The 24,190-nt window shown below is 45.2% G+C and overlaps 1 protein-coding gene across 1 annotated transcript; it reads right to left on the reverse strand.

Annotated features, from left to right (window-relative positions):
* Positions 1-236: 236 nt before the first annotated feature.
* AAR2 (AAR2 splicing factor) lies at positions 237-19,219 on the reverse strand. The gene is made up of 4 exons (XM_036245810.1): positions 18,918-19,219; positions 15,284-16,092; positions 11,641-11,870; positions 237-1,468 (listed from the first exon to the last, which is right to left on the reverse strand). Exons 2-4 carry the CDS (start codon positions 16,038-16,040, stop codon positions 1,301-1,303), a joined length of 1,155 nt encoding a protein of 384 aa, XP_036101703.1. The 5' UTR covers positions 16,041-16,092; positions 18,918-19,219; the 3' UTR covers positions 237-1,300.
* Between the last annotated feature and the right edge of the window lie 4,971 nt (positions 19,220-24,190).

Raw genomic sequence — 24,190 nt, forward strand, 5'->3', positions numbered from 1 at the left:
CTCAGAAGCCCTATTGGTAACAGGAGGCAATGCTGGCTGCTTGCCTCCTCCAAGACCGCAGAGGTTGGGCGAGTGCATCCTGGTGCCTAGTAGGGAGGAGGTGTGTGTCTATGGACAGTGGCCTGCCTGCTCTGGGATCTGGGCAGATTAACTGCAAAAGAGACTCACATATGAGGATTTAGTTTCAATTCAAAGACTTTAATGTACATTACATTCTTGGAAAAACATCTCCAAGGAAACAAGTGGAACCAAAAGTCTTAACCAGCAGGAATTCTCATTTAAGAGGCCTGGTGTGAGCTGCAGCCTTGGAAAAGAACAGCACAGGGACTCTGATCATAGTACAACAGCTTGCAGTTGGATGGGGGCCTGGGTGCATGATGGGCATGCCCTCGGGACTCCCAGGAAACCCGAGCATCATCACTCTTGTGGCTGAGAACTCCGCGGTAGGACTGAAAAGATCCAGGCTGACCAGTCATCTCGAGTTCTGAATAAAGGCACAGAACTCCAACAGAGCCAAGAATCTTTCTCTTATTGAATCTCCAGGTCATCAGAAACAGTTGTGGTGGCTCTGGTGAAAAATGGGGCCATACAGGAGGGTTGCCAAGTCCCACTTCTGGGTCTGAGGTCTCAGAATAGAACACATGGGAGAGGTATGGAACGAGCAAGGCTCCTGAGGTCAGGGGCCACAACAATCTTGGGAAGCTTACCCACTGGGACCTCTGGACTGGAGAAAGAAACTTAGATGCAAAAGCAAAAGCTGATACAGCCCAGCTGTCTTCTGTGCTACGCCCTCCCGTCTGGGGCTCCTGAGCGGTCACACGCCCATGTTTTCTGTGATGCATTCCCATTCAACAAGAGGCAGGTAGAAATCCTGGCTCATCTACCTACTGCCCTCTGCTTAAGTTAAAAGTCACCAACTGACATCTCAGAGCCCATGGCAGTCCAGGGTTTCTGATTTTCTAACATCCTGTGGAATAAGTGATCAGTTCTCTTGGGCTTTTGGCTTGATTTGTTCTCATTCGGAAGGAGGTAGGTTGCTGCTGAGGCAGGTCTCTTCCAAGAGCTTCTGAAGAGCCCATCTGGAACTCAGTCAGGTCGGCACCACGGCCAGGCTGATGGGGAGCCCACAAATGTGCCTTTAGGACGGTACAGCCTCTTGGGCACTGAGGGAACATATTTATTGGTAAAAGAAGAAATTCTGGCTCCATCTCTGCAGAACCTGGTGTGTGGAAGGGTCAGTGGAGAGGGCAGGACTGCAGCTGTGTGGGGAGGAGTCTTCCCTGGCTGAGGGCACCTCCAGTTAGCCAGTCTCCACGCCGTCGGGGAGCTCCACCACCACCGGGGCACAATCCTCAGGCTCCGCTGCAAAGTCCCACCGAAACTTCTTGGTCAAGTGAGCTTGGAACTTTGCAGCTTTCTGCCTCAGGGTGGCATTTACAGCAATGCTGCAGGCAGAGGAAAAGAAAACCTACAGAGAACAGAGGATAAGTCACTCCTGAGAACACACAGAGAGCCGAGAAAGCTGTGGAAATTTCCTCACAGTGCTCAGCTCTCTGGGGCGGGGAGATCAGCTGCTGGCGGCACAGGCCCAGGGCACCTGCTGTGCTCCCCCAAACCAAGAAGGAAGGTCCAAACCCAGCTGAGAGGCTGAGGCAGGACCAGAATGGAAAATTACTATCTTGGGCAGAGAAGCCCCACTGAGGGTAAGGCCATCACTCTGGCCCTGCCCCTGGGGAGATCCACTGGGCAGCTGGGTAGTAACCCAGAGGAAGAGGTAGTAGGTACAACCAGCTGGTACTAAAAGGTTTTGGGGGGCTTATAAGCCCCTGGATCCCATAAAGTGACAGTCCCTAAACCAACAAGGCTAAATTGCTCCTCTAAAATAAATGTGCCACAGGCTGCCTCTATTCCCCTTAAAAGCTGTCTTTGATGTTCTTTTTCTAAAATTGTAATAACATAAAATATAAATCTACCATTTTTACATTATCATTTAAAAAACTGTTAAATATACATAACAAAACATTTACAATTTTAACCATTTTTCAGTGTGCAGTACAGTGGCATTAAGTACATTCACGCAGTTATACAACCATCACCATCACCCATCCCTTGAACTTTTTCCATCTTTCCTAAATGAAACTGTACCCATTAACAATTCCCTATTCCCCTCTCCCAGCCCCTGGCAGCCACCACTCTACTTCCTGTCTCAGAATCTGAATCTTCTAGGTACCTCACAGAAGTGGAACCATACAGTACTTAGCCTCTCATGGCTGGCTTATTTCACATAGCATAATGTCCTCAAGGTTGTGCGTGTTGTAGCCTGTGTCAGAATCTCCTTCTTGAGGCTGAATGATATTCTGTTGGATGTCTACACCACATTTTGTTTCCCATTCATCTGTCAATGGCCATTTGGGTTGTAAATGGCCTTTTGGCTATTGTAAATAATGCTATGAACATGGGTATAAAAATATCTCTTAGAGTCCCTGCTTTCAAATTTTGGGGGTGTATACCCAGACGTGGAGTTTCTGGATCATAAGAAAATTCTGTTCAATGTTTTGAGGATCATTGTATTGTCTTCCACAGTGGCTGTGCCATTTTACATTCCCATCAGCAATGAACAAGGGTTGCAATATCTCCGCAACCTTGCCAACATCTTTTATTTTCTGCTTTTTCTTGGATAGTAGCCATCACAATTGTGGTGAAGTGGTCTCATTGTGGTTTTGATTTGCATTTCTCTAATGATTAGTGATGCTGAACATCTTTTCATGTATTTATTTGGCCATTTGTATATATTCTTTGGAGAAATGTATATTCCAGCCCTTTGCCCATTTCTAATCAGGTTACTTTTTTGTTGTTGTTATTGTTGAGTTATCAGAATTCTTTATATATTCTGGATAGTAAGTCCCTGTTTTGATGTTCTTTTAAATTCAGTTTTATCTAATATAAACATGGGCAGGGGGCAGAATAGTAATTTTCTCTACATTTGCAACTCCATTCCAGGTTGCTCTAGAGCCCAACCCCTTCTAAGAATAACAGCAAACCCATTACTCCTCATACTATTTTACTCTTTTCAAAGAAGTTTCAAAGAGTATCCCAGTGGATCCTCAAAATGCCCTGGGAAGATACACTCGAATGCCTAGTTTTCAGAAATGGAGGCTGAGAGAAATTACATGACTGGATCAAAGCCACGCAGAAAGGAAGAAGCTACTTTTCCCAGACTACCCATTGGCTCCCTGAAGGACTACCCCACAGACAGGAGCATGAGGGGGGAAGATCTCTGATCCCCATTACCCTTGTGCAGCAGCTGGCCCACAGACCACCATGGAAGGACTCTGGGCTCCAGGGCCTTGACCTGACAACGGTAACAGGCATGCTCTGCAGCTGATTCCTTGAACAACACCCCTTCCACCTGCTCTCCACTACCTCTCATTTCAGTGGTCTTTCTTTAGAGCCATTTTGTTGGAGCGGTAGCAGGGACAAAAGTTCTATTGGGGCGGGGCAGGTGGAAGCAGAAGGGGGGGGTTTACAGAATTTGGTTTCATTAACTTGAGAATCGACTAAATGGAGGCGCGGGAAGCATAGCCACAACAAAGTACCAGATCAATAACTAATTAGAGGGGCTGTGTGAGCTTGGTGGCGAGAGGGCAGTGGGGAAGCTGGCGGCCTGTCTGTAGGCAGCTAATGGAGCTTGCCATGGAGTGCTGAATATGGAGCCCAGCTGAAATCTGGGGAGGGGCCTGGTATGGGAAGCAGAGAAGCTTGTTCCAAACAGCATTAGCTCTGGAGGCCCCACACACCCATGAGTCTGCCCCCCGAGGGAACCTGGTAGCTGAATTATCAAAGCCTCTTCCTGCTCCTCTCCTTGGTAAATTACACCATTCTCTACACAGCTTTCCTTTCCAACCACACTGAACAGTGGTCCAAACATGCTCTACTGCCTCTCTGTGCCACTACACACATATGCTTTTCTTCCACTTACAATGCCCTTCCACCTCCATTTTCTCCTCCTACACCTAGCTCATTTCTACTAGTAACTCGGGCTCAGCTCACACATCACCTCCTTTAGGGTGTCTTCCCAGACCAAGGATGGAACAGGTGCTCCTCTATGCTCCCCAGAGCCCAGGTTACCTCAATCACATCCTCAATCTCAATTAGGTAACGGTCCATTTACAGCTGAACTCTCCCAAGAGACGAGGAGCAACTCCAAAGCAGTGACTCCTATTCACACCTGCATTTCACTCCTGGCAGAGTCTGACATGTAAAAATGACCCATTAGATGTTTAACAAACAAAAGACTAAAGACCATAGGCTCTATGAAAATCCATTTTTGGTTCACTTTTGTACAGTGCCTGGCACCAAATAATTGCTCAATAATTATGTGATGGTGCTGGACAGAATAAGGGACTCATCCTGGCGAGGAGGTGGCTTATTTACCAGGCCCCTGCATACCACCACCTCACAAGTCACCTCCTTGAGACACGTCTCTTATAAAGCCCAAGCTGGAATGAACTGCTCCACTCGTTCCCCAGCACAGTGCCTGAACTTTCGCTTAGGCAGTTCTCGCACTGTGCTCGCATCACAGTGACCTGTGCTCCTTAAGAGTAGGGAATGAGCCCTGGCCAGTTTGGCTCAGTGGTTAGAGTGTTGGCCTGCAGTCCAGAAAGACCGGGGTTCAGTTCCTGCTAAGGGCACATACCTCGGTTGCAGTTTGTCCCTGGCCCCAGTGGGGTCATGTGGGTGGCAGCCAGTCAATGTCTCTCACATTGATGTTTCTCTCTTATTCCCTCTCTCCCTCCCACTCTAGCTAAAGATGAATGCAAAAAAAAAAAAAAAAGAGTCGGGAATGACTCCAAATTATCTATGTGTCCCACGTAGCATATCACCTGGCACAGAGTTAGGCCCAGAGGACGCTCACTGAAAGGATAATGAGGCGTATGGAGTACCCTGCATTTGACAGAAGCCAGCAGTGAGAGGAGGGGACTGGCTGGGCCCAGACTCATCACTCATCCTTCTCTATTTCTCAAACGCCGCCTGGTAGTAAAATCAACCAGAAGCAAGTAAATAGAGTCCTTCACTCTGAAACATAAGGCTTCTTCTAATTTGAAAAGTGCTTTGTCCTTTTTAAAGAATTTGTCAATCTAATCTTTACTACAAATCTGGGAGGTAGGACAGGAAATCACTATTCCCATTGTACAGATGAGAACAGTGATAAACGCGGAGCAAGATCCAGTCCAAGGAGGGAAATCTCAATCCTTTCCCTCACCAAGACGTTCTTCTTATGTAGATACAGACTTAATACATCCTTCATGTTTTTATCATTGTGCCCTGTGGGGAGCCCAGGGGCTTCTGGAACTGTCCCCTCTGCTGGCCTCCAGGATCCAGGGCACAGCCCAGATGACTTTTTAACTTAAAAAAAAAAAATCAATTTTATTGTGCTATAATTTACATATAATTAAATTCACCCATTTTAAGTGTTTGATCTGTTTTAACAAATGTATATACCTATGTAACCACTATATGATATAATGAAGATAGATATATACTCATAGTTTTTCTTTTTCCAGTTCTGTGAGTTTGAAGGACCATATATCATCACCCTCAGGATACGGAATCGTTCCATCACTCTAACAAACTCCACTGTGCTGCCCCTTAGTAGTCAAACCCTCCCTTATCCTTCACCCCTGACATTCACTGATCTGTTTTAATTTTTGTCCCTATAGTTTACAAACTTGATTATTTTAAGTTTGTAACTCACAAATCAGAAAAGATGTTCAGACAATACCTACTTTGCAAGCAATAATTTACTTTGATTCTCTTATTTTTAGATTAATTTAATGCCTTCTTCAGGAAATTGTAATGATCTGGTAATTTATCAAAGTAAAATCAAGTAAACATTTTTTAGCATCACTGAGAAATGAATCATCTCAATATAGGAAGATTAATCCTGGATATTTCAAAAATACTTTAAAATAGGATAATAACATTTTACAAACAACTGCATTTGAAACTAAAAGCACACCCACTGGGTATTTTTCTTTTAGAAAAAAAAAGGGGGGGGCTGTGGCTGGTTTGGCTCAGCAGTTAGAGCGTCAGCCCGCAGACCAACGAGGTGCAGGTTCAATTCTGGGCAAGGGCATGTACCTCAGCTGCAGTTCATCCTCTGCTCTGGTCAGGGTTGTGGAAGGCAACCAGTCCACCATGTGTCTCTCACATCGATGTTTCTCTCTCTCTCTCTCCCCCTCCCTCTCTCCCTCTCTTGCTCTTCCTCTCTCTCACTCTATCTGAAGATAAATAGAAAAAAATACCCTTAGGTAAGGATTTAAAAAAAAGGCATTACTACTTTTTATCACTAAGTCTGTGTACTGTAAAATCATAAATTACTTCAGTCAGAAATGTAAAAGCCTTCTTTTAAGCCCAAGTTAAATAGAGTTCAGTCAGGTCACCTGAGAAATTTTAAATATCAAGGTAGGTAGGTAGCTGAGTCACTGTCTTATCCTACTTTTTGGCTGGAGAAAAAAAGATGAAATTTCCTAATTTTTTCAATTCCCAAATGGTTATTCAACTTAGACTAAACCTAGTCAGAGGCAGAACATTTTATTTCTACTTGCAGAAGAAGAAAGTGGTGTTAAAAGCAAGACTATCACTTCACAATGATAACCAGGAAAGTGAAAAGCAGTGGGAATAATTCTGGGGTTCAGTGTAAAGAATTCTGGGTGTTTCATGTGGGGTTCTAACATATGAGAGCTCACCACAGGCTTTAGAATCAGCCCAGCCTCACCATCTACTAGCTCTGGTGAGCGTGGGCAAAATCATGTGACCTTCTGATCCTATTTCCTCACATGTAAATGGGATTATAGCCTTAATTCTGAGCATTGTTTTGAGGGTAAATGAAATAATGCACAGTTAGTGTATGAAAGTAGTAGACAGCTGAAGGCAGGAGGTGTAGGAGTAGGTAGGTGAAATTTAACATAGCTGGTATGATGACAAAAATACCATAGACCTCATTTTCAGAGCTAATGTTTTTTCTCAAAAATTAAAGATGGACACTGGTATTTAGAATACTCACAAGAAATGAAGCTGGAATGCATATATGTCCCATTGTGACTAAAAGCATTTTTTAAAAAACAGATTATGTGACTAGATGCCTAAATGCTGTGCAATCAGCAACAAGAATCCTTATTTTGTACATAACTCACTTTCTAACATACTATTAAATTCAGATTATCCTTTCATTGGTTTGAAACAAATTGTGGTGACTCAAGTAGCTTTAAATAAAAGAAAAGACTGTATTTATTTTTATAAAACAAATAATTTTTATTCAAGCTAAGTCCATGGGATTTGTAAAAACCAGTGGCATCTATTCAAAAGGGCCTCTAGCGGCAGAGGCCATTGTGTGGCTGGTTTTATACAAGCTAATGGGCTGCCTTCAAGTGCTTACACACACACACACCAGCCCCTCGCCACAGGTAGTAGCCATTTAAGCTCTTAAGTAAGAAAGCCAGCTCCTTACTTGACTACCTGGGGGGAAGCAGGCGCTGGCTGAGGAAGGCTTTTATGGGCTGATTCATTCAGTCATAAACACCCCTAGTGAGAGTGAGTGCCTCTGTATGGGGGGACTGGATTCTCATTGCCAAGATGGCATCAACGTAACTCTCCATTAAAAAAGAAGTTTTGTAATATCCTTCTCTATATTGTCTCTGTTGAAATCTCAGTCATCCTTCAAGCTCATGGTCAAACGCCACATTCCTACCCACCTCCCCTTGCAAAAAGCCATTCCTGATCCTGTCCCCTCAAATCTCAACCACAGTCTGAATTAACCAATCTCTCTTTGGTGCTCTTAATGCCTTTTGATCTGACTTCATTGTTTACATCTATCATATTAGGGTCATCTATTTACATTGCCAGAGGAATTATACACTCTAGTCACCTAAAAACAACCAATAACACAAAGTGAGACAAGTGCTAGGCCTTGACTAGGTGTTCAAAGTAGCCAGATGAACAGAAACAGGCTCTGGGTGAAAGCTCTTGGGCAGTGGGGCAGTCAGGCAGACAATATGTACATTTCAGCAAGCACAGCCTGTGTGATATGGTTGTGACAAGTACGAAATAGGCTGACAGTATGGAAAGGAGAGAGATCAGGTGTGGCTTCACAGGGTGGGGTGCTTTGAGGGCATCTTGTAGGATAAACAAGTACACCAGGCAGAGGGAAAGTCAGGTTCAGTTAAGAAGGCATACAACAGCCCTGGCCAGTTTGGCTCAGCGGTTAGAGCGTTGGCCTGCGGTCCGGAGAGACCCGTGTTCGGTTCCCGCTAAGGGCACGTACTTCGGTTGCAGTTTGTCCCTGGCCCTGGTTGGTCGTGTGGGTGGCAGCCACTCGATGTGTCCCTTCACGTCGATGTTTCTGTCTGTCTCTCCCTTCCTCTCCCTCCCTCCCACTCTATCTGTACAAAAAATGGAAAAATATCCTCGGGTGAGGATTAAAAAAAAAAAAAAAAAAAAAAAGAAGGCATACAACAGCCCTGGCTAGTTGGCTCAGTTGGTTAAGCATTGACCCATGCACCGAGAGGTCACTGGTTTGATTCCTGGTCAGGGCACATGCCCAGGTTGCAGGCTTGATCCCCAGTAGCAGCCAATTGATGTTTCTCTCTCTTCTCCTCCCTTCCTCTCTCTCTAAAATCAATAATAAAAACATAATTTTTTTTTTTTGGTAAATCCTCACCCAAGGACACTTTTTCCATTGAATTTTTTAGACAGAGCAGGAGGGAGGGGTGGAGAGAGAAACATCAATGTGAGAGAGACACATTGATTGGCTGCTGCCCGTAAGACCCTGACCAGGGCCGGGGATCGAATCTGCAACCCAGGTATGTGCCCTTGACCAGGAATCTAACCCTCGACCTTTAGGTTCGTGGGTTGACACTCCAAGTGCTGAGCCAAACTGGCTAGGGCACAGAAACATAATTTAAAAGAAGCGTGCAACAGTTAAGAAGGCCTAACACTTTGTACCCATGTTCCCATCCATCACGCCAGATGAAAAGCTCTAGAGCTCTGCTGTGCTTATAGTTAACAGTACTGTTCTGTACACTAAATTTTAAGAGGACAGACCTCATGTTATGTGTTTTTTTACCGCAATTTTTTTTTTTTTTTTTTAAAGAAGGCATAGCCCAGCTGGTGTGGCTCAGTGGACTGGGTGTTGTCCCATGGACTGCGAGGTCCCGGTTCGATTCCCCGTCAGGGCACATGCTCAAGTTTTGGGCTTGATCCCCAGTAGGGGGTGTGCAGAAGGCAGCCAATCGATGTTTGTCTCTTACATCGATGTTTCTCTCTCCCTAAAAAAAAAAATCAATAAGAACATATTTAAAAAAAGAAGGCATGAAACAGCACAGGACATCTGGAATCTTGCAAGGAGACTGCTGTCACTGGAGTTGATGGAGGAAAGCAGGGAGAGTAAGGAGCAGCTAGTGAACAGGTTAGGAGTCAGAAAACAGTGGGCCTTATGACCTATGCTTGGGCTTTTAACTTTCTAGGCAATGGGGAGCTGCAGAGAAATAGGATCAGATGTGCATTTAGAGCAGCAACTCAGGTGGCAGAGTGGGAGACAGATGGACTGACAAGGGCAGGCAGGAAGCTGATGCAGCTCAGATGAGACCAAAAAGCCTGGGTTAGGAAAATGGTACCAGGGCAGGACTACCTTTTAAAACACTTATCGCTTTCTGGAGTTATTTTGTTAACTCATTTATTTACTTTCCCACCAAAATATAAGCTGAAAGTCAGAGACTCTGTCTTGCTCACAGCTATACTTCTAGTCTTAGAACAAAGCCTTGTATACAGCAGGTACTAAGAAAATACCTGCTAATGCCATGAACAAATCTGAGGGCAGAAACGCTGGCTAATCTGCAACACTTTTGGGAGAATGTTGTATTTAAATAAAAGATGCTCACAAATATATGTTGATTTATTTTTTTAAAGGCACATGTTCTGGATTTTTCCAAATAACGACATCAAATTTTCTTGGTGAAAAGTCCAAAGACAGAATTCCTCCATCCATCAGCTTTGCACACCCCACCTGGGCATCTAGCAATCCAGCTGGGCCCTTTCTGCTTCGTAAATCATTGCTGGCAACAAAGCCTCAGCAATTAGAGCTCAGCTGCTGGTTGTGCTGACAATGGTCAGAACAGCCAGCAACACAGCGTGGCCCTCTGATGTTTGTGAGATAACATTAACGCATATCATGAGGGTGGCACATATTCCTGTCGGCCATAGCCAATGCCAAGGTGAGTTAGCAGGCTGATGCCTCCTACTCCTCTGCAACCACACTCAGTACCTTTGGTGGGGATTTTCCCTAAGAGGAAGGATGAAGGATTTAATTTCTCTGTTACATTAAGAACCAATAAAAGGGCAGCTTTATAACGCTTCTGAAGTGGAATAGACCAGGCTCAAGCCATCAGCTTGACTGACTCATCCCCATGGTCTGCACAAGTCCTCCAGCTGCCAGTTTGAAGTCAGCTGCCTGTTCACAGGAACTCTTCCAACAGTATGTTGGTTTTAGAAAAGTGTTCTGTACTTCTGAGAAACAGGCATGATGGTGTCTCCACTACTATCAATCAAACATCCTTTCGAGGGAGGGGGGCTACACTGTATTCAGTATGCACGGGCATAAGCACTGGCCCGAAACCAAGACACAGGCCTGAGTACAAATCCTGACTCTGCCCCTTACCAGCAGTGTGACCTTGCATAAATGACTTAACCTCTCTGAGCCTCAGTGTTCTCATTTGTAAAATGGAACAATCCTCCCTGCCTACAGCACTCCAGAGAAATTACATAAGGAAACCAATGTAGCATGATAGACATGGTGCCTGATACTCAACAGGCACTTAATGAATGTTTGTTCTGTCCCTCACTCCATGTGGAGTGGGAGGTCAGTGAATAGCCACTTTGTGAGGAGCAGGTCCTGTGAGGGTCTCACACACAGGGAGAAGAAAGCAGCTATGGAATAGAAAATACGGAAACTGACAGCTTGCAGCTTCTGCCTCTTCTATACTTGAGAAAGTCACGAAACGTGAGTGACAGAGGCTGTCCCAAGAACATAAAGGAAGCTAATCTGTTTGCAAAGGGAGGAAATAGCACAGGATGAAGACTGTGAGTTGTTTGAAGCTTCTTCCCTAATTACCACTCATAATGAAAATTTAATTGCCAAGTTAAAAGCAAATTTCACTTTTTCTGTCAGAGAATCTCTGCAAAAACTGGCACATTTTGTTTGACACAGGAAATCAAAGTTACTTCAATGCTGAAATGAGATCTAAGGAGCTGCAGATGTTTCCCTGGGAGTAACAAGCTTCCAAACTCTGTCCTACTGGGTTGCAGCTATGGCTACAAGGGGAAAGAAAATGTGCTTTGAGCTTAGTGGCTCAAAGGGGTGAAGGTGATTCAAATTCCAAGTACTCCATGCTAGGCACTCTGGGGGGAAGAAGGAGAGGGGGTGGTACAGAGAGTCTCTAGCATCAAGGAGCTTAGAAGTGAGTCAGAGAGAGAACCAGGAAACAGTCCAATATTAAGAAATAAAAATTAAGAAAACTTTGGGTCATGAAAGAATAGTAAGAAACAAAAAGGTAACCCCTTCTGAGGGTACCAAAGACTGCTCACCTGTAAGGTGCTGGTGAGGAAGTTGTTCTGGGACACAATGTCCACAAAGAAGTCAGCAGGGATCTCGCCCAGCTGGTGGTACAGGATGGAGATGAGGTTGATGTAGAGAGTATGGTACTTCACCATGGCTTCCTCTGAGCGGCACAGGAGATTCAGGAGCCCCTTCCAGTGCTCAAATGCCTCGTACACATTCCCCAGCAGGAAGCACACAAAGGCAAACTGAAGTTCCCCTGAAAGGCACAGAGAGGAGAAATGATCCTGAGGGAAGAGAGAGCCAGCTGACTGTGTGAGGCTGTCAATTCCACTGGACCTCAGCAAGGCATGGCACTTGCCTTGTCACTCCTGTCACTCCTGCAGAGCCTAGCATGGAGTCTTGCACCAAGCAGGTCCTTAATGAAAGTTAGCTGAACTGCTGTAAATTTGGATTTCTATAAAATCAGACTGCAAGAGAACAGGCACACCTAGTATCTGCCTGACATTTAAAGAGTTTGCAAAATGTGCCCATGGATATTATGCCAAGTGGATCCCAAACCTGGCTGTCTAACAGAATTACTAGGAGAGCGTTCTAAAAATAAAGCTGCCCAAGCCTCACCCGCAGAGATCCTGGCGGATGATGGGGCCTCAGTGTTTGTAGCTCTAATTCTGATGCAGGTGATCTGCTTCAGGTTCAGGGAAATGCTGTATTACACCATGTAATCCTCAGTCCAACTCCACAAGGTGGTCAGGGGAAGGTGGTATTTGCCTCATTTTATAGACGAGGTCAAGGGACTTGCCCAAGGTCACGCATCTAACACTTGGGGATGTGAACAATTAAAAGATAAAACAGACTTTCTATTGGGTGGGAACAGTTCTAGAACCTCCCAGACGAGGAAAATTCAGGGGGACTTGTTCCAGGGTTAGCCTGCCAGCAAGATTATTTTTTATTGTTTAATCACAGGGCTCTGTGATTTAATCTCTATGATCAGGTTGGTGGCAAAAAGCCTGGGCTCTGGAGCCAAACTGCCTGTGTTCAAATCTCAGTTCTATCACTTAGCAGCTGTGATCCTGGGCAAGTTACTTAACCTGTTTATGCTTCAATCTCCTTAATTAAAGGTTATAGTGAGGATTAAATTAATCAATATAATGTATGTAAAGCATTTAAAATAATGTATGGCACTAAGTAGCATTCAAGAAATATTAGTTATTATCCCCACATTTCCACTGGATGCCTGTCTCAAACAAAGAGACCCGAATATCTAGAGTCTACTGTCCTTGGGCAAGCAACTGGGTCTCTGGTTACCAAGATACACTACTGCTGATCAGAGCTGTTCTGTCTGGCTTTAGATTTAATGAGGGCTTCCATGGACCTACCCGTGGGCCATAAAAACAACAGACGCACTCAACACCTGTGACTAGCTAGCTACCTGGTCTAGATATGTAGGACATCTGATCGATATTTTCAAAATACATGTATAGTCAAATTTTCTTTGTGTGATAGAGGTTAATAATATGCTTCTTCAGTTGGCTTTTCCCAATTGGTTTGTAAAAACATGAGCTTGTTCTCTGAATTTAGGGCATTTATTTAAATTCATGCATTTCTGGCCTAGTCTAAAATTATATCATAAGATCAGAAATAATTTCAAAGAGCTGTCATGAAGATACAAAGAACTGAAATATTTTAGAGGTAAAAAACAGGATTTCTGTTCATTTTTAAGCCAAAATTTCAAGTATTACTTATTAAATAAAAATACTGTGTAATGCATTAAGATACATTCATTAAAATGTCCCACCCTCTCTTTTTTTCCGTTAATCTTCACCCAAGGATCTTTTTTCCATTAATTTTTCTTCAGACACAGTGGAAGGGAGGGAGGGGGAGGGGAAGAGAGGAAGAAAGAGAGAGAAACATTAATCTAAGAGACATGAACTGGTTGTCTCCGTCACGTGCTGGACTGGGGTCGAGGATCAACCTGCAACTCAGGTACCTGCCCTTAATAGGGAATTGAACCCAAGATTCTTCAGTGCATAGGCTGATGCTCTAACCACTGAGCACAATGGCAAGAACAAAATGTCCCTTTTTATCAGCTAAGCCAATGATTTAAAAGGCCCTATATCCAAATTTCTCACTGATCTTCCAATAAAAAAATATGCAAATACCTAGACAACTGTAAAAAATATATAAATAGCAGTTAAAAATGTGATGGATGTTTGCCATCACTAGTAACTGAAAAAAAATACAGTTGATCCTTAAATAACACGGGGGTTGAGGAGCCAACATCCTGTGCAGTCAAAATCTGCATATAACTTTTGACTCCCCAAAAACTTAATTGCCCCTCAGTATCCACAGAAGACTGGTGTCAGGATACCCGCCCCCACACCAAAATCTGTGAATGCTCACGTTCCCATATAAAATAGCATAGATCAACACAGCCAGTAGGCCCCCTGCCTCCAGGGACTCCTGGATGCAGTTCAAATCTGTATTGTTTAGGGTCAACTGTAAATTGAAATAAGATGTCATTCTCCAACCACCCAGGTGGAAGAGGTCTTTGCTAAATTGCCATGTCAAAGGTGACAGGCAACAGCCTTCCAGCAGTTGGTGAGGATGCGCCACCTTCTTCTGACAACATGCACGCTCTGACCCAACAATTTCAACCCTAAACATATGCAGAAATACACTCAAGGATGTTCACTAGACAACACTTGTAATAGGGAAAATAGGAACATCTTAAAGGTCCATCAGCAATGGGCTGGTTCAATAACCATGGAACTTTAGCAGCCACTAAAGAAGAGGAGTGACTGTTTCAGTGACATAGAAAAATATTTGTATTAAAGTAGATTACAAAATAATATACCATAATTGTTTTTTGTAAAAAAACACCACCACCACCATACATCATAGAAACATATATTTGAACTAAAAAAAAACTAAAAGGAAATATAGAAATTAATATAGGGAAAAGACTGAAATAAAATCAATCAATCAATCAATCTATCTATAAAAGATGGGAAGTAAATATCTATCTATCTATCTATCTATCTATCTATCTATCTATCTATCTATCTATAAAAGATGGGAAGTAAATATACCAAAATGTAAAAAATGGTTATTTCTAGGTTGTGGAAACTAGAGTGAATTTTATTGCTTGTTTTTTCTATGATGAATATATTTTTGTAATAAGAGAAAAATAAAAACTATAATAACTTTAAAAAGTCACTGTCCTGGTCTAAGCCAGTAGAGAAACCAATGCTTTGAGAGAGTCAGGAGCAAACCAAGGAGGCAAGTGGGAGATCAGGGAACCAGGAACCCTCGGCTCTGGTCTCCTTTTGACCACCTAGTCAAATCCTTTCCCTCTACGGACCTCAATCTGTAAGATGAGGGGCTGGGCCATGTCAGTGGTTCCCAAACACAGGATTGTCTGCATCAGGTTCACCTAGGGTTCCTGTTTATTACATAAATAGACAGAGATAAATCACTGGGGCCCCACACCAGATCCCTTGAATCAATCTCCAGGGTTAAGGCCTGAACATCTGTGTCTTTAATGAGTATACTGGGCATGACTGGCTCCTAACCAGGTTTAGGAACCACTAGACTAGATAACCCAAGATGTACCCCTTAATCTAATACCCACCCCTTGGCCCACTCCCAAAGAGCCTTGTTCCTCCTCACCGAGCACATCCTGGGGACTGCTGGGGAAATGCTTGCTGAGCACGGTCTCCAGGGCATAGCTCAGGTCCATGCTGTGCCTGGTTATCTCTGCTGGTGTGGCACCTGCTGGGAACATTTGTGTGGGCAGCTCTGAGAAGCGGATCTCTGTCCCAGCTTTGGGCTTCATCTCAGGCAGCCGGGCCAGGCCTTCCTGGTAGCTTTTGCACTCAGTGCCGCAGCGGGGTAGATTCTGCTCCATCCGGTCCTTGGTATGCTTCAGGGAGAGCACAGGCAGCACCTCTGAGAAGGCACAGATCTGCCGGCTCTCAGGCTGAAGCCTCTCCATTGTGGCCTCACTGATGAAGCTGGTGAGTGAGATCCACTTCTTGAGCATGGCATATGGGTAGGGTCCCAGGAACTGGTCCAGCTCCTGGAGGTTGGCCCTCATGGTCTCCACCTCAGCCTCTGGGGCTGGGGAGAGGTCCACCTCTTCCTGGACCGAGTTCCAGCGCAGGACCACCAGCTCCCGCTGCTGCAGGCTAAGGAAGAAGCCCATACGAGGGCCCACATCCCTGGGATTGGCCTTGTCCACGGAGCTGTAGTGGAGGAAGTGGATGCCTGGTGGAATCATCTTCACACCCCGGAACTTGGGCCCCACCTCCCAGGAGTTATAGTCAATTCCAAACTCTGTCCCCTTGGGCATATTCAGGATGACTACAGTGGCCCCTTCAAAGAAGAGGCTCTTGGCAAGCTCAGGATCCATCTGCATGGCAGCCATGGGACCAATGGTGGGTAACCAAGAGGAGAATCCTTCTTATCTTTCGGAACAGCTGAAAAAGAAAGCGATCAGAGTTTGTCAGAATTTGGGAAAGAATGCTTCATTTGCTGAGCATTCTCTACGTGCCAAATATTGAATCAAACCCCTGATATAATTATCTCCCTTAATCCTCACCACAACCCCGCATCCATTTACAGATGAGAAAAGTGAGATTTAGAGAGAACAGAATTTTTATTTTAGTTTAATGAGCAGGAATACTCACTTCACAGCTGGAAAGACATCAGAGAAGTGACATGTTCAAGATGCCATAAGGACATACAAAGCCACACAAATTATAACCCGGGTACCTGCCTTCCCACTGTCCACTCAGGATCTGCTCTCGGATCTCTCTCTCACAATAGAAGAGGAAAGTAGAGAATGCCTGACTGGTCCACTCTAAACTATAACTCTGCCTAAAACCTACTGCTAGAGAGCTCCAGAAGAATTGAGGATGATTGAATCAAGCACAAACCAGTTTCCCGTAAGCCTCAGGGAAAGCCCAGAAATGGGCAGAGGTGGAAAGTGGGTGCTCCGCATTTAAAATTCACTGCAGATTTGGGAAGTGGAGAGCTTTTCAACCACAAATCTCACCCCTCTCCTTTTACACATTAAAAAAAACTAAAGTCCAAGGAATGAAACAACTTCCCAAAGGGCCCACGGTCAGTGGCAACTCTAGACCTCTCGCCCAGAATGGATGCAGGTGGCTTGGCTGGCCTAGATCAGTATTTAGAAGAGAAAGAGCTCAGAACACTTATTTGACCTACCTCTGAACTACCTTTGGAGACATACTGTAAAACTTCTATAGGCAGACAGACACTGCCTCTGTGGTATTTATTTATAACAATGGTTCCAACATTATTAATTTAAACCAAACAATTATCTAACTTTCTAATCTCAAGACACCTATTCAATTCAACAAATAATCACTGGATGCCTGCACTGTGCCAGGATCTTTACCGGGTACTAAATAAAACATCCCAGAGTAAGACAGTCACGGCTCTCTAGGCACTTCCAATCTAGCCAGACATACGCACAAGACCCTAAAGTTTCACAAACAGAAGAACCAGTTGCCTGCTTAATTCTTTTTACTCTTTGTATTTTACACCAACAAAACAAAATAAAACCGTGAAGAAAAGACGACCAATCCTTTCCCAAAAATGTTAAGGGCATATTTTACTGTCTTAACCCCACAACACTACAAATGACTCACTTTAAATCAGCATATTTTTCAAACTTAAAGTCACAACTCATAATAGGTTAAGAATTTAGAGTCTCAACCAGAATTAATTTTTTTTAATCCTCACCTGAGGATATTTTTCTATTTATCTTCAGATAGAGTGGGAGGGAGTGAGGGAGGGAGAGAGAAACATTGATGTGAGAGGGACAAATCGACTGCCTCTTGCACGATCCTGACCAGGGCCGGGGATGAACGGCAACCAAGGTATGTGCCCTTGACCGGAAGCAAACCCATGACCCATTGGTTGGCAGGCTGATGCTCTAACCACTGAACAAAACTGGCCAGGGCTAGAATTAATTATTTTTAATGAAAAGAACAGAGTCCTGGCAGGTCTGGCTCAGAGGTTAGAGCGTTGGTCGGCAGACCAATGAGTCGCGGGTCCAATTCTGGTGAAGGGCACATACCTCGGTTGCAGTTCATCCCCGGCCCTGGTCAGGTCGTGTGGGAGACAACCAGTTGATGTGGTTCTATCACATCAATGTTTCTCTCTGTCTCTCTCTCTCTCTCCCTCTCTCTCACTCTACCTGATAATAAGTAGAAAAAATCCTCAGGTGAGGAATAAAATAATAATAATAATAAATAATAATAAATGAAAAGAACAATAAAAAAATTTATCTGGAGTGGTAAAGATAATGCTTGTTTTCTGAAGCTTTGTGTTTGTACATACTCTTGGTTATGACATAAAATGTATTTGTTACTGAAGGTCACGGTAAAAAAAAAGTCTGAAAGCCACTGCTCTAAATAATTTATACCTCATCTTTCTATTCCAACCCTGAATTCAGAAGGTACTTTATAAATATTTGCTAAACGTACAGCTACTGCATTTAGAAAAATTGCTCATCACTGAGCCACTTTCCCTTGTGGCATCTGTGTGCTCTTCCTTGATAATGACATTCCTTTCGCTCTAATTCCATCAGCCTGTGATTCTATTCATTATATCTTCAGCAGCTGGCATGTGGCCTGACACAGAGAAGATGCCCTGGAATGCAGTGACATCCACCCACTTCTCTCCACCACCTCCTTAATCCAAGCTACCACATCCCTCACTCGGAACACTTGCCCCTCCAATCCATTCTCCATCCAATGCTGGAATGACTTTTTCAAAATGCCATTCTAAGCATGTTGGCACCCACACGTACTAAACTCTGAGTGGTTTCCCATGTGGCTCTTGGACCTACAAGGCATGATGGTCTGGCTCCTGGCCACTCCTCCAGCTTGTTCCACACCATGCTCCCCACACAAGCTCTCTGCTCCAGTCGCACTGGCCTCTTTCCAACCCTCAAACGTGAGGGCTCCTCCGGCTAGAAAACTCTTCCCTCCCCTCCTTGTCAAATCATTGTTCTGATCTCAGCTCAATATTCTCTCCTTCGTAAAGCTTCCTAGGTCAGGCCTCTTGTGATCCACTCTCACGGGGCCTTCTGCCTATTCACTTCACTTATCAAGTCTGCAGTTCTGCCCATGTGTACCGGAGGGCTGTCACCTCCACGAGATTTGAGTATTTTTACTCCTCTAGCACACACTAGGCACTTGATAAACATCTATAAACATGATACTCATTTTGTAGTGGAGAAACAAAAGCTCCTTTCGGGGAAAGACCTTACCAGAAAAGTTACCGAGAGTCGGAAAGAACCAGGTCAGGCGCAGCCACGGTCTCCGGTCCCCAAGTTCTAAAGTTAGGAAAAGGGCGAAGTTACCCCGGGAAGTATGGGGGCGGTGTCTCTGGTGGCGGTTTCTCTGGGACACAGGCCTTTGGAGACACCGGGGTCCCACCACCGGCCCACAGACCCCAGCGAGGCGCCCTACTTCGGGCGCCGCGACCCCAGGCTGGGAAGAGGGGGGGCCCCGCCAAACAGACAACGAAAGCAGAGCAGCCGAAGCAGGCCGGCAGGCCGCGCTCAGCAGCTCCGGTCTCGCCCCCGCTCAAGCGCCGCGGAAGCGCACCGGAAGTTTCGCCGCAGGACAGGAGCAACGGCAAAAACGGCCCGCAGATCTCCAGGTCGCGGGAGGAGCGGTCCGCGCCTGCAGGTTCCTCCCCTTGTTTTAGTTCCTGAACCCTGTGGTTAGAAGCTTTTGTCAAACTGTGCATTTTATATCCAGTTCCAGAAACGCACCCACCAGCCATGGTCCGTTGGTCTCAATCAGTTATGATCACTGGAGCTGGGGTCAAGGTCATAGCTGCTTAGTAGCCACTATCAGATGTTCAGTCATTGCCCCGGTCAGCCAGTGTCTACCTGAGTGACACAGCTGGCCCATTATCACCCAGTCTTAGCTTAAAACTACACTCAGGCATAAGAGAGCACCCCAGAAACCCAGCCCCTAACCCATACAGAACCAGTCTCAGTAGCATAGTCACCACCTCAGTCTCTACAGCCATAATCACCCAGTGTCCTCCCACAGCACAGGTCTAGCCAGAGGGTGGGAACCTGCCTGTCCTGTTCTCTACTGTTTTCCTGGAACCTAGCACAAATCCAGGTACAAAGGCTCAGCGCAGTACATATATTATGCATTTAATTAATGACAGCATGTTGGTATTATAAAGGACTTCTCATTGGGGATCTTGCCCTGTGCTGGGTGGTTGTACTAGTCAGGGTCCAACCATGGAAGTAGAATTAATAGGAGATATATATTGAGGATTTATTGCAATGATTGGCTTAAGCTGGCAAGGTAAGTCCAAAATCCATAGGGTAGGCCATTCATATATGATTTCTAAACCTTATAGTACCCTGATAAGTAGGTATCAGCATCCCCAACTTGCAGAAGAAAAAAACAAGACTCAGAGAGGATACACTGCGAGAGAGTGGCAGATCTAGGATGCAAACCAAGGTCTGATTGGCTGTTCTTGTCCCTGCGCTCCTGCTCCTTAGCTTGTCTGTCACATTTCCTCAGTGACACTGGACACACCAATCTGTCTCAGTCAAAATTCATCTCTTAGTGGTTACAGACTAGACCAGGCCCTGCAGTCATGGTTAATCACAGTGAGCTGCTGCAAAATTAACCAGAGATGGCCTCTGTCAGTCACAGTCATGGGTGTCAATCTCAGCTTGTTGTGTCAGTCCATTTCCTGCATGAAGAAGCTCAGCTCCCTCCTCACCCCTCCCTATTTCCAGTCCTAGGTGCTGAACTCCATAGTATGTCTCAGAGCTTCCTGTTTCACTGAACTCATCACCTTCTCAGAGACTCCAGGGTACTGAATTATGACCCAGGAATCTGACCTTATAGATTGCATGTCCATTCAGGTCAGGTTTCCCAACCTTGGTAACATTGCCAGTTGGAACAAGATGATTCTTTGTTGTGGGGCCTGTCCTGTGCATTGTAGGATTTTTAGCAGCATCCCTGGCCTCCACCCCCTAGATGCCAATAGCACCTCTCAATTGTGACAACCAAAAATGTCTCCAGACATTGCTAAATATTCCCTGGGGGGCAAAATAACTCCCCTTGTGTTGAGAAGCACTGATGTAAATTAAGCCACCTCAGGTTATTCCCAAGCAGCACAGAGGCTGACCCTGTATTTATGGGAGACAGATCCAGAGCCAGGTGTGTGGAGACCCAATATTTTTAAAACAAGACCCACTGAAGAACCCCAAGGATGACAGATAAGGAAACCTACTGAGAAAATTCAGGAAAGGAGTCACAAAGCTCCTGGAAACAAACACCTCTGGCAGTGGACAGGAGTCTGCAGAGGGCCGAAGAACTGCTCTTCACTGCAGAGCATTTTGTATCATTTAATGAATTATCTTTAACAATAAAATAAATTAGTATTTGAAATTATAGGGAAATGTTTAGAATTTAAGTTTTTAAAAGTATTTAGAATGTTATGTACAAGGTAACTTCAACTCTGGAAAAAAATACATGTACGTGCAAAGTCTGGAATAAAGTGCACCAAATTATTAGCAATGGTTCTCACTTGTGAGATTTTCACAGTAAAGAAAAATGGTCTGGCACACAGTACAATTTACAGCTCATACATCATGGAAATGTACACTTAAAACCCATATCATCTTGTTAACCAGTGTCACCCAGTACATTTAATTAAAAAAAAAAAAAAGGTGGTCTGGGGTGAGTCACTTAGTAGAATAAAAATGGAAGTGTTGGTACCTGTGCCTCACGTAGTCCAAGGGACAAGTTTAAGTTTTACATGGATTATGGGTTTTTAATATTAATATTTCTGCATTTATTTTTATGAAGACCTTTCTTTGGCAAGTGACACTAGTTTTCTATTTACAGAAGTAATATAGTTTCCTTTTTAAAATAAATTTGTGTTTTGGGGTTCCTTTTGCAGAGACAATTTAAAGAAAAATGATGTCAACAATGAGACAGGCAGTATGTTTAGGGATATGGCAAAATCTGTGAAAATGGTGGGCAGAGGCTGAAGTTGGGGGTTGCTGTCTACATTATCCACCAGGCTCCGATGGAAGGGTGTGCAGGAAGAGACCCAGATGCTGGTGCTCTTCTTTCAGAAAAAGGAGGTGGGATTATGCTGTCCATCCACACACCAAGCTCCTTTGTGTCCTGGGACCTGGATGCTTATCGGCCCTTCTGCCTAGAATGCCTTCACCCGAGTTCTCCTCCTCACTGGATATTTGTCTTCACTCAGCTCAAAAATAACCTCCCCAGGGAGGTCATAACTGGCCACCTTATTTAAGCTTGTCTCCTTCAGTGACCACCCCTGTCCCCTCTGCATTTCCTTCCTGTTGCTGATCACTCAGGAATTGTCTCTGACTGCTTGCCTGTTTTGTTGTCCTTTTCCTCCACGAGCCTGTGAGTTTCTGGAGGGCAGGGACTTTGTCTTACTTGTTGTTGTACCTGCAAAGCCTAATGCAAGACCTGGACCACAGTCAGAGCTGCAAATATTTGTTGTATGAACATGTTCTAGGTTGGGATCTCTCCACTTCAATTTTAGCCCTTCTCAAAATGCCAACTTGTACTGGTAGTCAAGGAAAGGGGGTGGGGGGAGAAGAGAGAGGAGAGAGAGAAAGAGAAGAGATGCACCAAGGCAGTTTGTGGTTCAGCATCAAACACATTTATTTCACTTTTATTGAGTATACAAGAACAGAGCACACGCATACAGCACAGAGCACTGAGGTGGGGGGGCGCGGGGACCAGAGAGCAGAGAGGGTTGTGAGTAAAAAGGAACAGGACAGCATTGCAGTTGGTTGGTAAGGTGCTTTTGAAAGAAAAAAAAAATTAGAGTGATGTTACTCATGCAATTTCAGGCCAGTCTTGGAATGTGCTTGCAGGATTCAAAAACTGAAACAGGTCCTGGCACTTCCTGTACCCTCAGATGGAAAAGATCCCAAGAAAGCAAAATAAAATGAAAATCTGTAGGGTGGCAGAGTGGAAAAAGACCCTGGAGAGCATCTGGTTTATCCAAGTGCAGAAACTGAGGCCCCAAAATGGGCTGGGGACTAGCTCAGTGTCACGCGGTGAGTTAGGTGCGGAGCCAGGATGGCCTTCTGGGACTTTTTTCCATGATGCTATGCGATCTCTTGGGTGGAGAGGCAGCACAGAAAGGATGAGAAATAGAAAAAAGAAAACAAGGAAAGTAGGTTGAAGACAGACAAGACACACGTCTATATTCTTTGTGAAGAGGAGGATGGGGAGGAAACGGTGCCCTAGATTTTAGCTCCTCCCTGGTGGCGCTGCCTGACTCTCTGTAGAAGGAAGGTCAGAGTGTCTACGGGGCAGAGGTTTCCACAAACCCTGGCTGGCCCATGAGCTAAGCCTGGTCACTCATGCCTGCACTGAAGCCACACACCCAGAGTCTGTAGGCAGGTGTAGAACCTAGACAAAACATCTTCCCTCTAAGTGTGTACAGGATGCCTGGTTCCAGCAAAGACAGGGTGGCCCAGAGACAGTGGAGTCACCCCAGTTCTTGGCCCAGAAAGAGTGGGAACTCTTAGGTTGAGAAGGGCACAAAGGAGGTTCTACAGCTTTGGGACCAGGAATGTAAAAAGAACCTGGTGCACAGAAGGTATGCTGTCACGCTCGGGGGAGCTGGAGGGGACCACCGGCCTGCTCTGGGGGATGTGGCTGGCTCTGCCATCTGGACCCCAGGCGCAGGGCTCTCTGTCCCCCTCCACCCCATGTTTTCCCACAGAGGCACACTATTCTGGTTTCTTGTTCTGCCTCAGGTCAGTACCAACCAAGCAGCTAAGCACGTTTATCCTTGGGGTAACTGATCAGCAAGCCTGGGCCCTCTGGAGGGCATCCCTGGGCAATGTCCAGTCATCGGAGAGAATGTGGAAATGCTGTCAGAGGGGCCAGCCAGGGTTAGAAGTGTAAGGCTGGCTCAAGGGGCTTCCCAGGTGCCTCCATGCCCTCCACATTCTCTCTTTCAGTTCAAGAATAGTGTCTGACACAAGTAGGTACTCAATACATATTTGTTGAATGAATTTATCAACTGCTTTAGAAACAGGACTGGGGAGATGGGAGGGAACTGAGAAATTCAAGTGCAGTGGGGACACACTCCCTCAGGAGGGGACTCATCGAGCTCAGGGAGCAGCTTGTGGCAGGAGAGCCTGGAGAGCCCGTGTGCCAGCGGTCAGTGCCCAGCTTTTGATGGGATTTCTCCGAGGGCCTCTGTGGTCTTGAGGCAATTGCTGGGACTCCGAGGGCAAGGATCAGAGCTCAGATGCTGGCTGAGGGGAGGTCTCCAAAGCCAGGGTCTTATAGTTGGTGGAGCCCTTTCATCCTCAGCTTGTTCTGGGCAGGCGAAGCCTTCGGGAATGCACTTTGGACCTAGCAGGGCCTACCCTGTGTTCGGGGTCTCTACCATGGCTGCTTCGGCCCAGGGAGAAGAGATGATCAGACAGAACACAGGAGTAGTAGGGGAAAGACTGAGCCGGGAGTCTTCAGACAGCCAGGTTAGAGCCAC

Source organism: Molossus molossus, unplaced genomic scaffold (genome assembly GCF_014108415.1).
Source record: "Molossus molossus isolate mMolMol1 unplaced genomic scaffold, mMolMol1.p scaffold_m16_p_6, whole genome shotgun sequence".
Taxonomy (NCBI): Eukaryota; Metazoa; Chordata; class Mammalia; order Chiroptera; family Molossidae; genus Molossus; species Molossus molossus.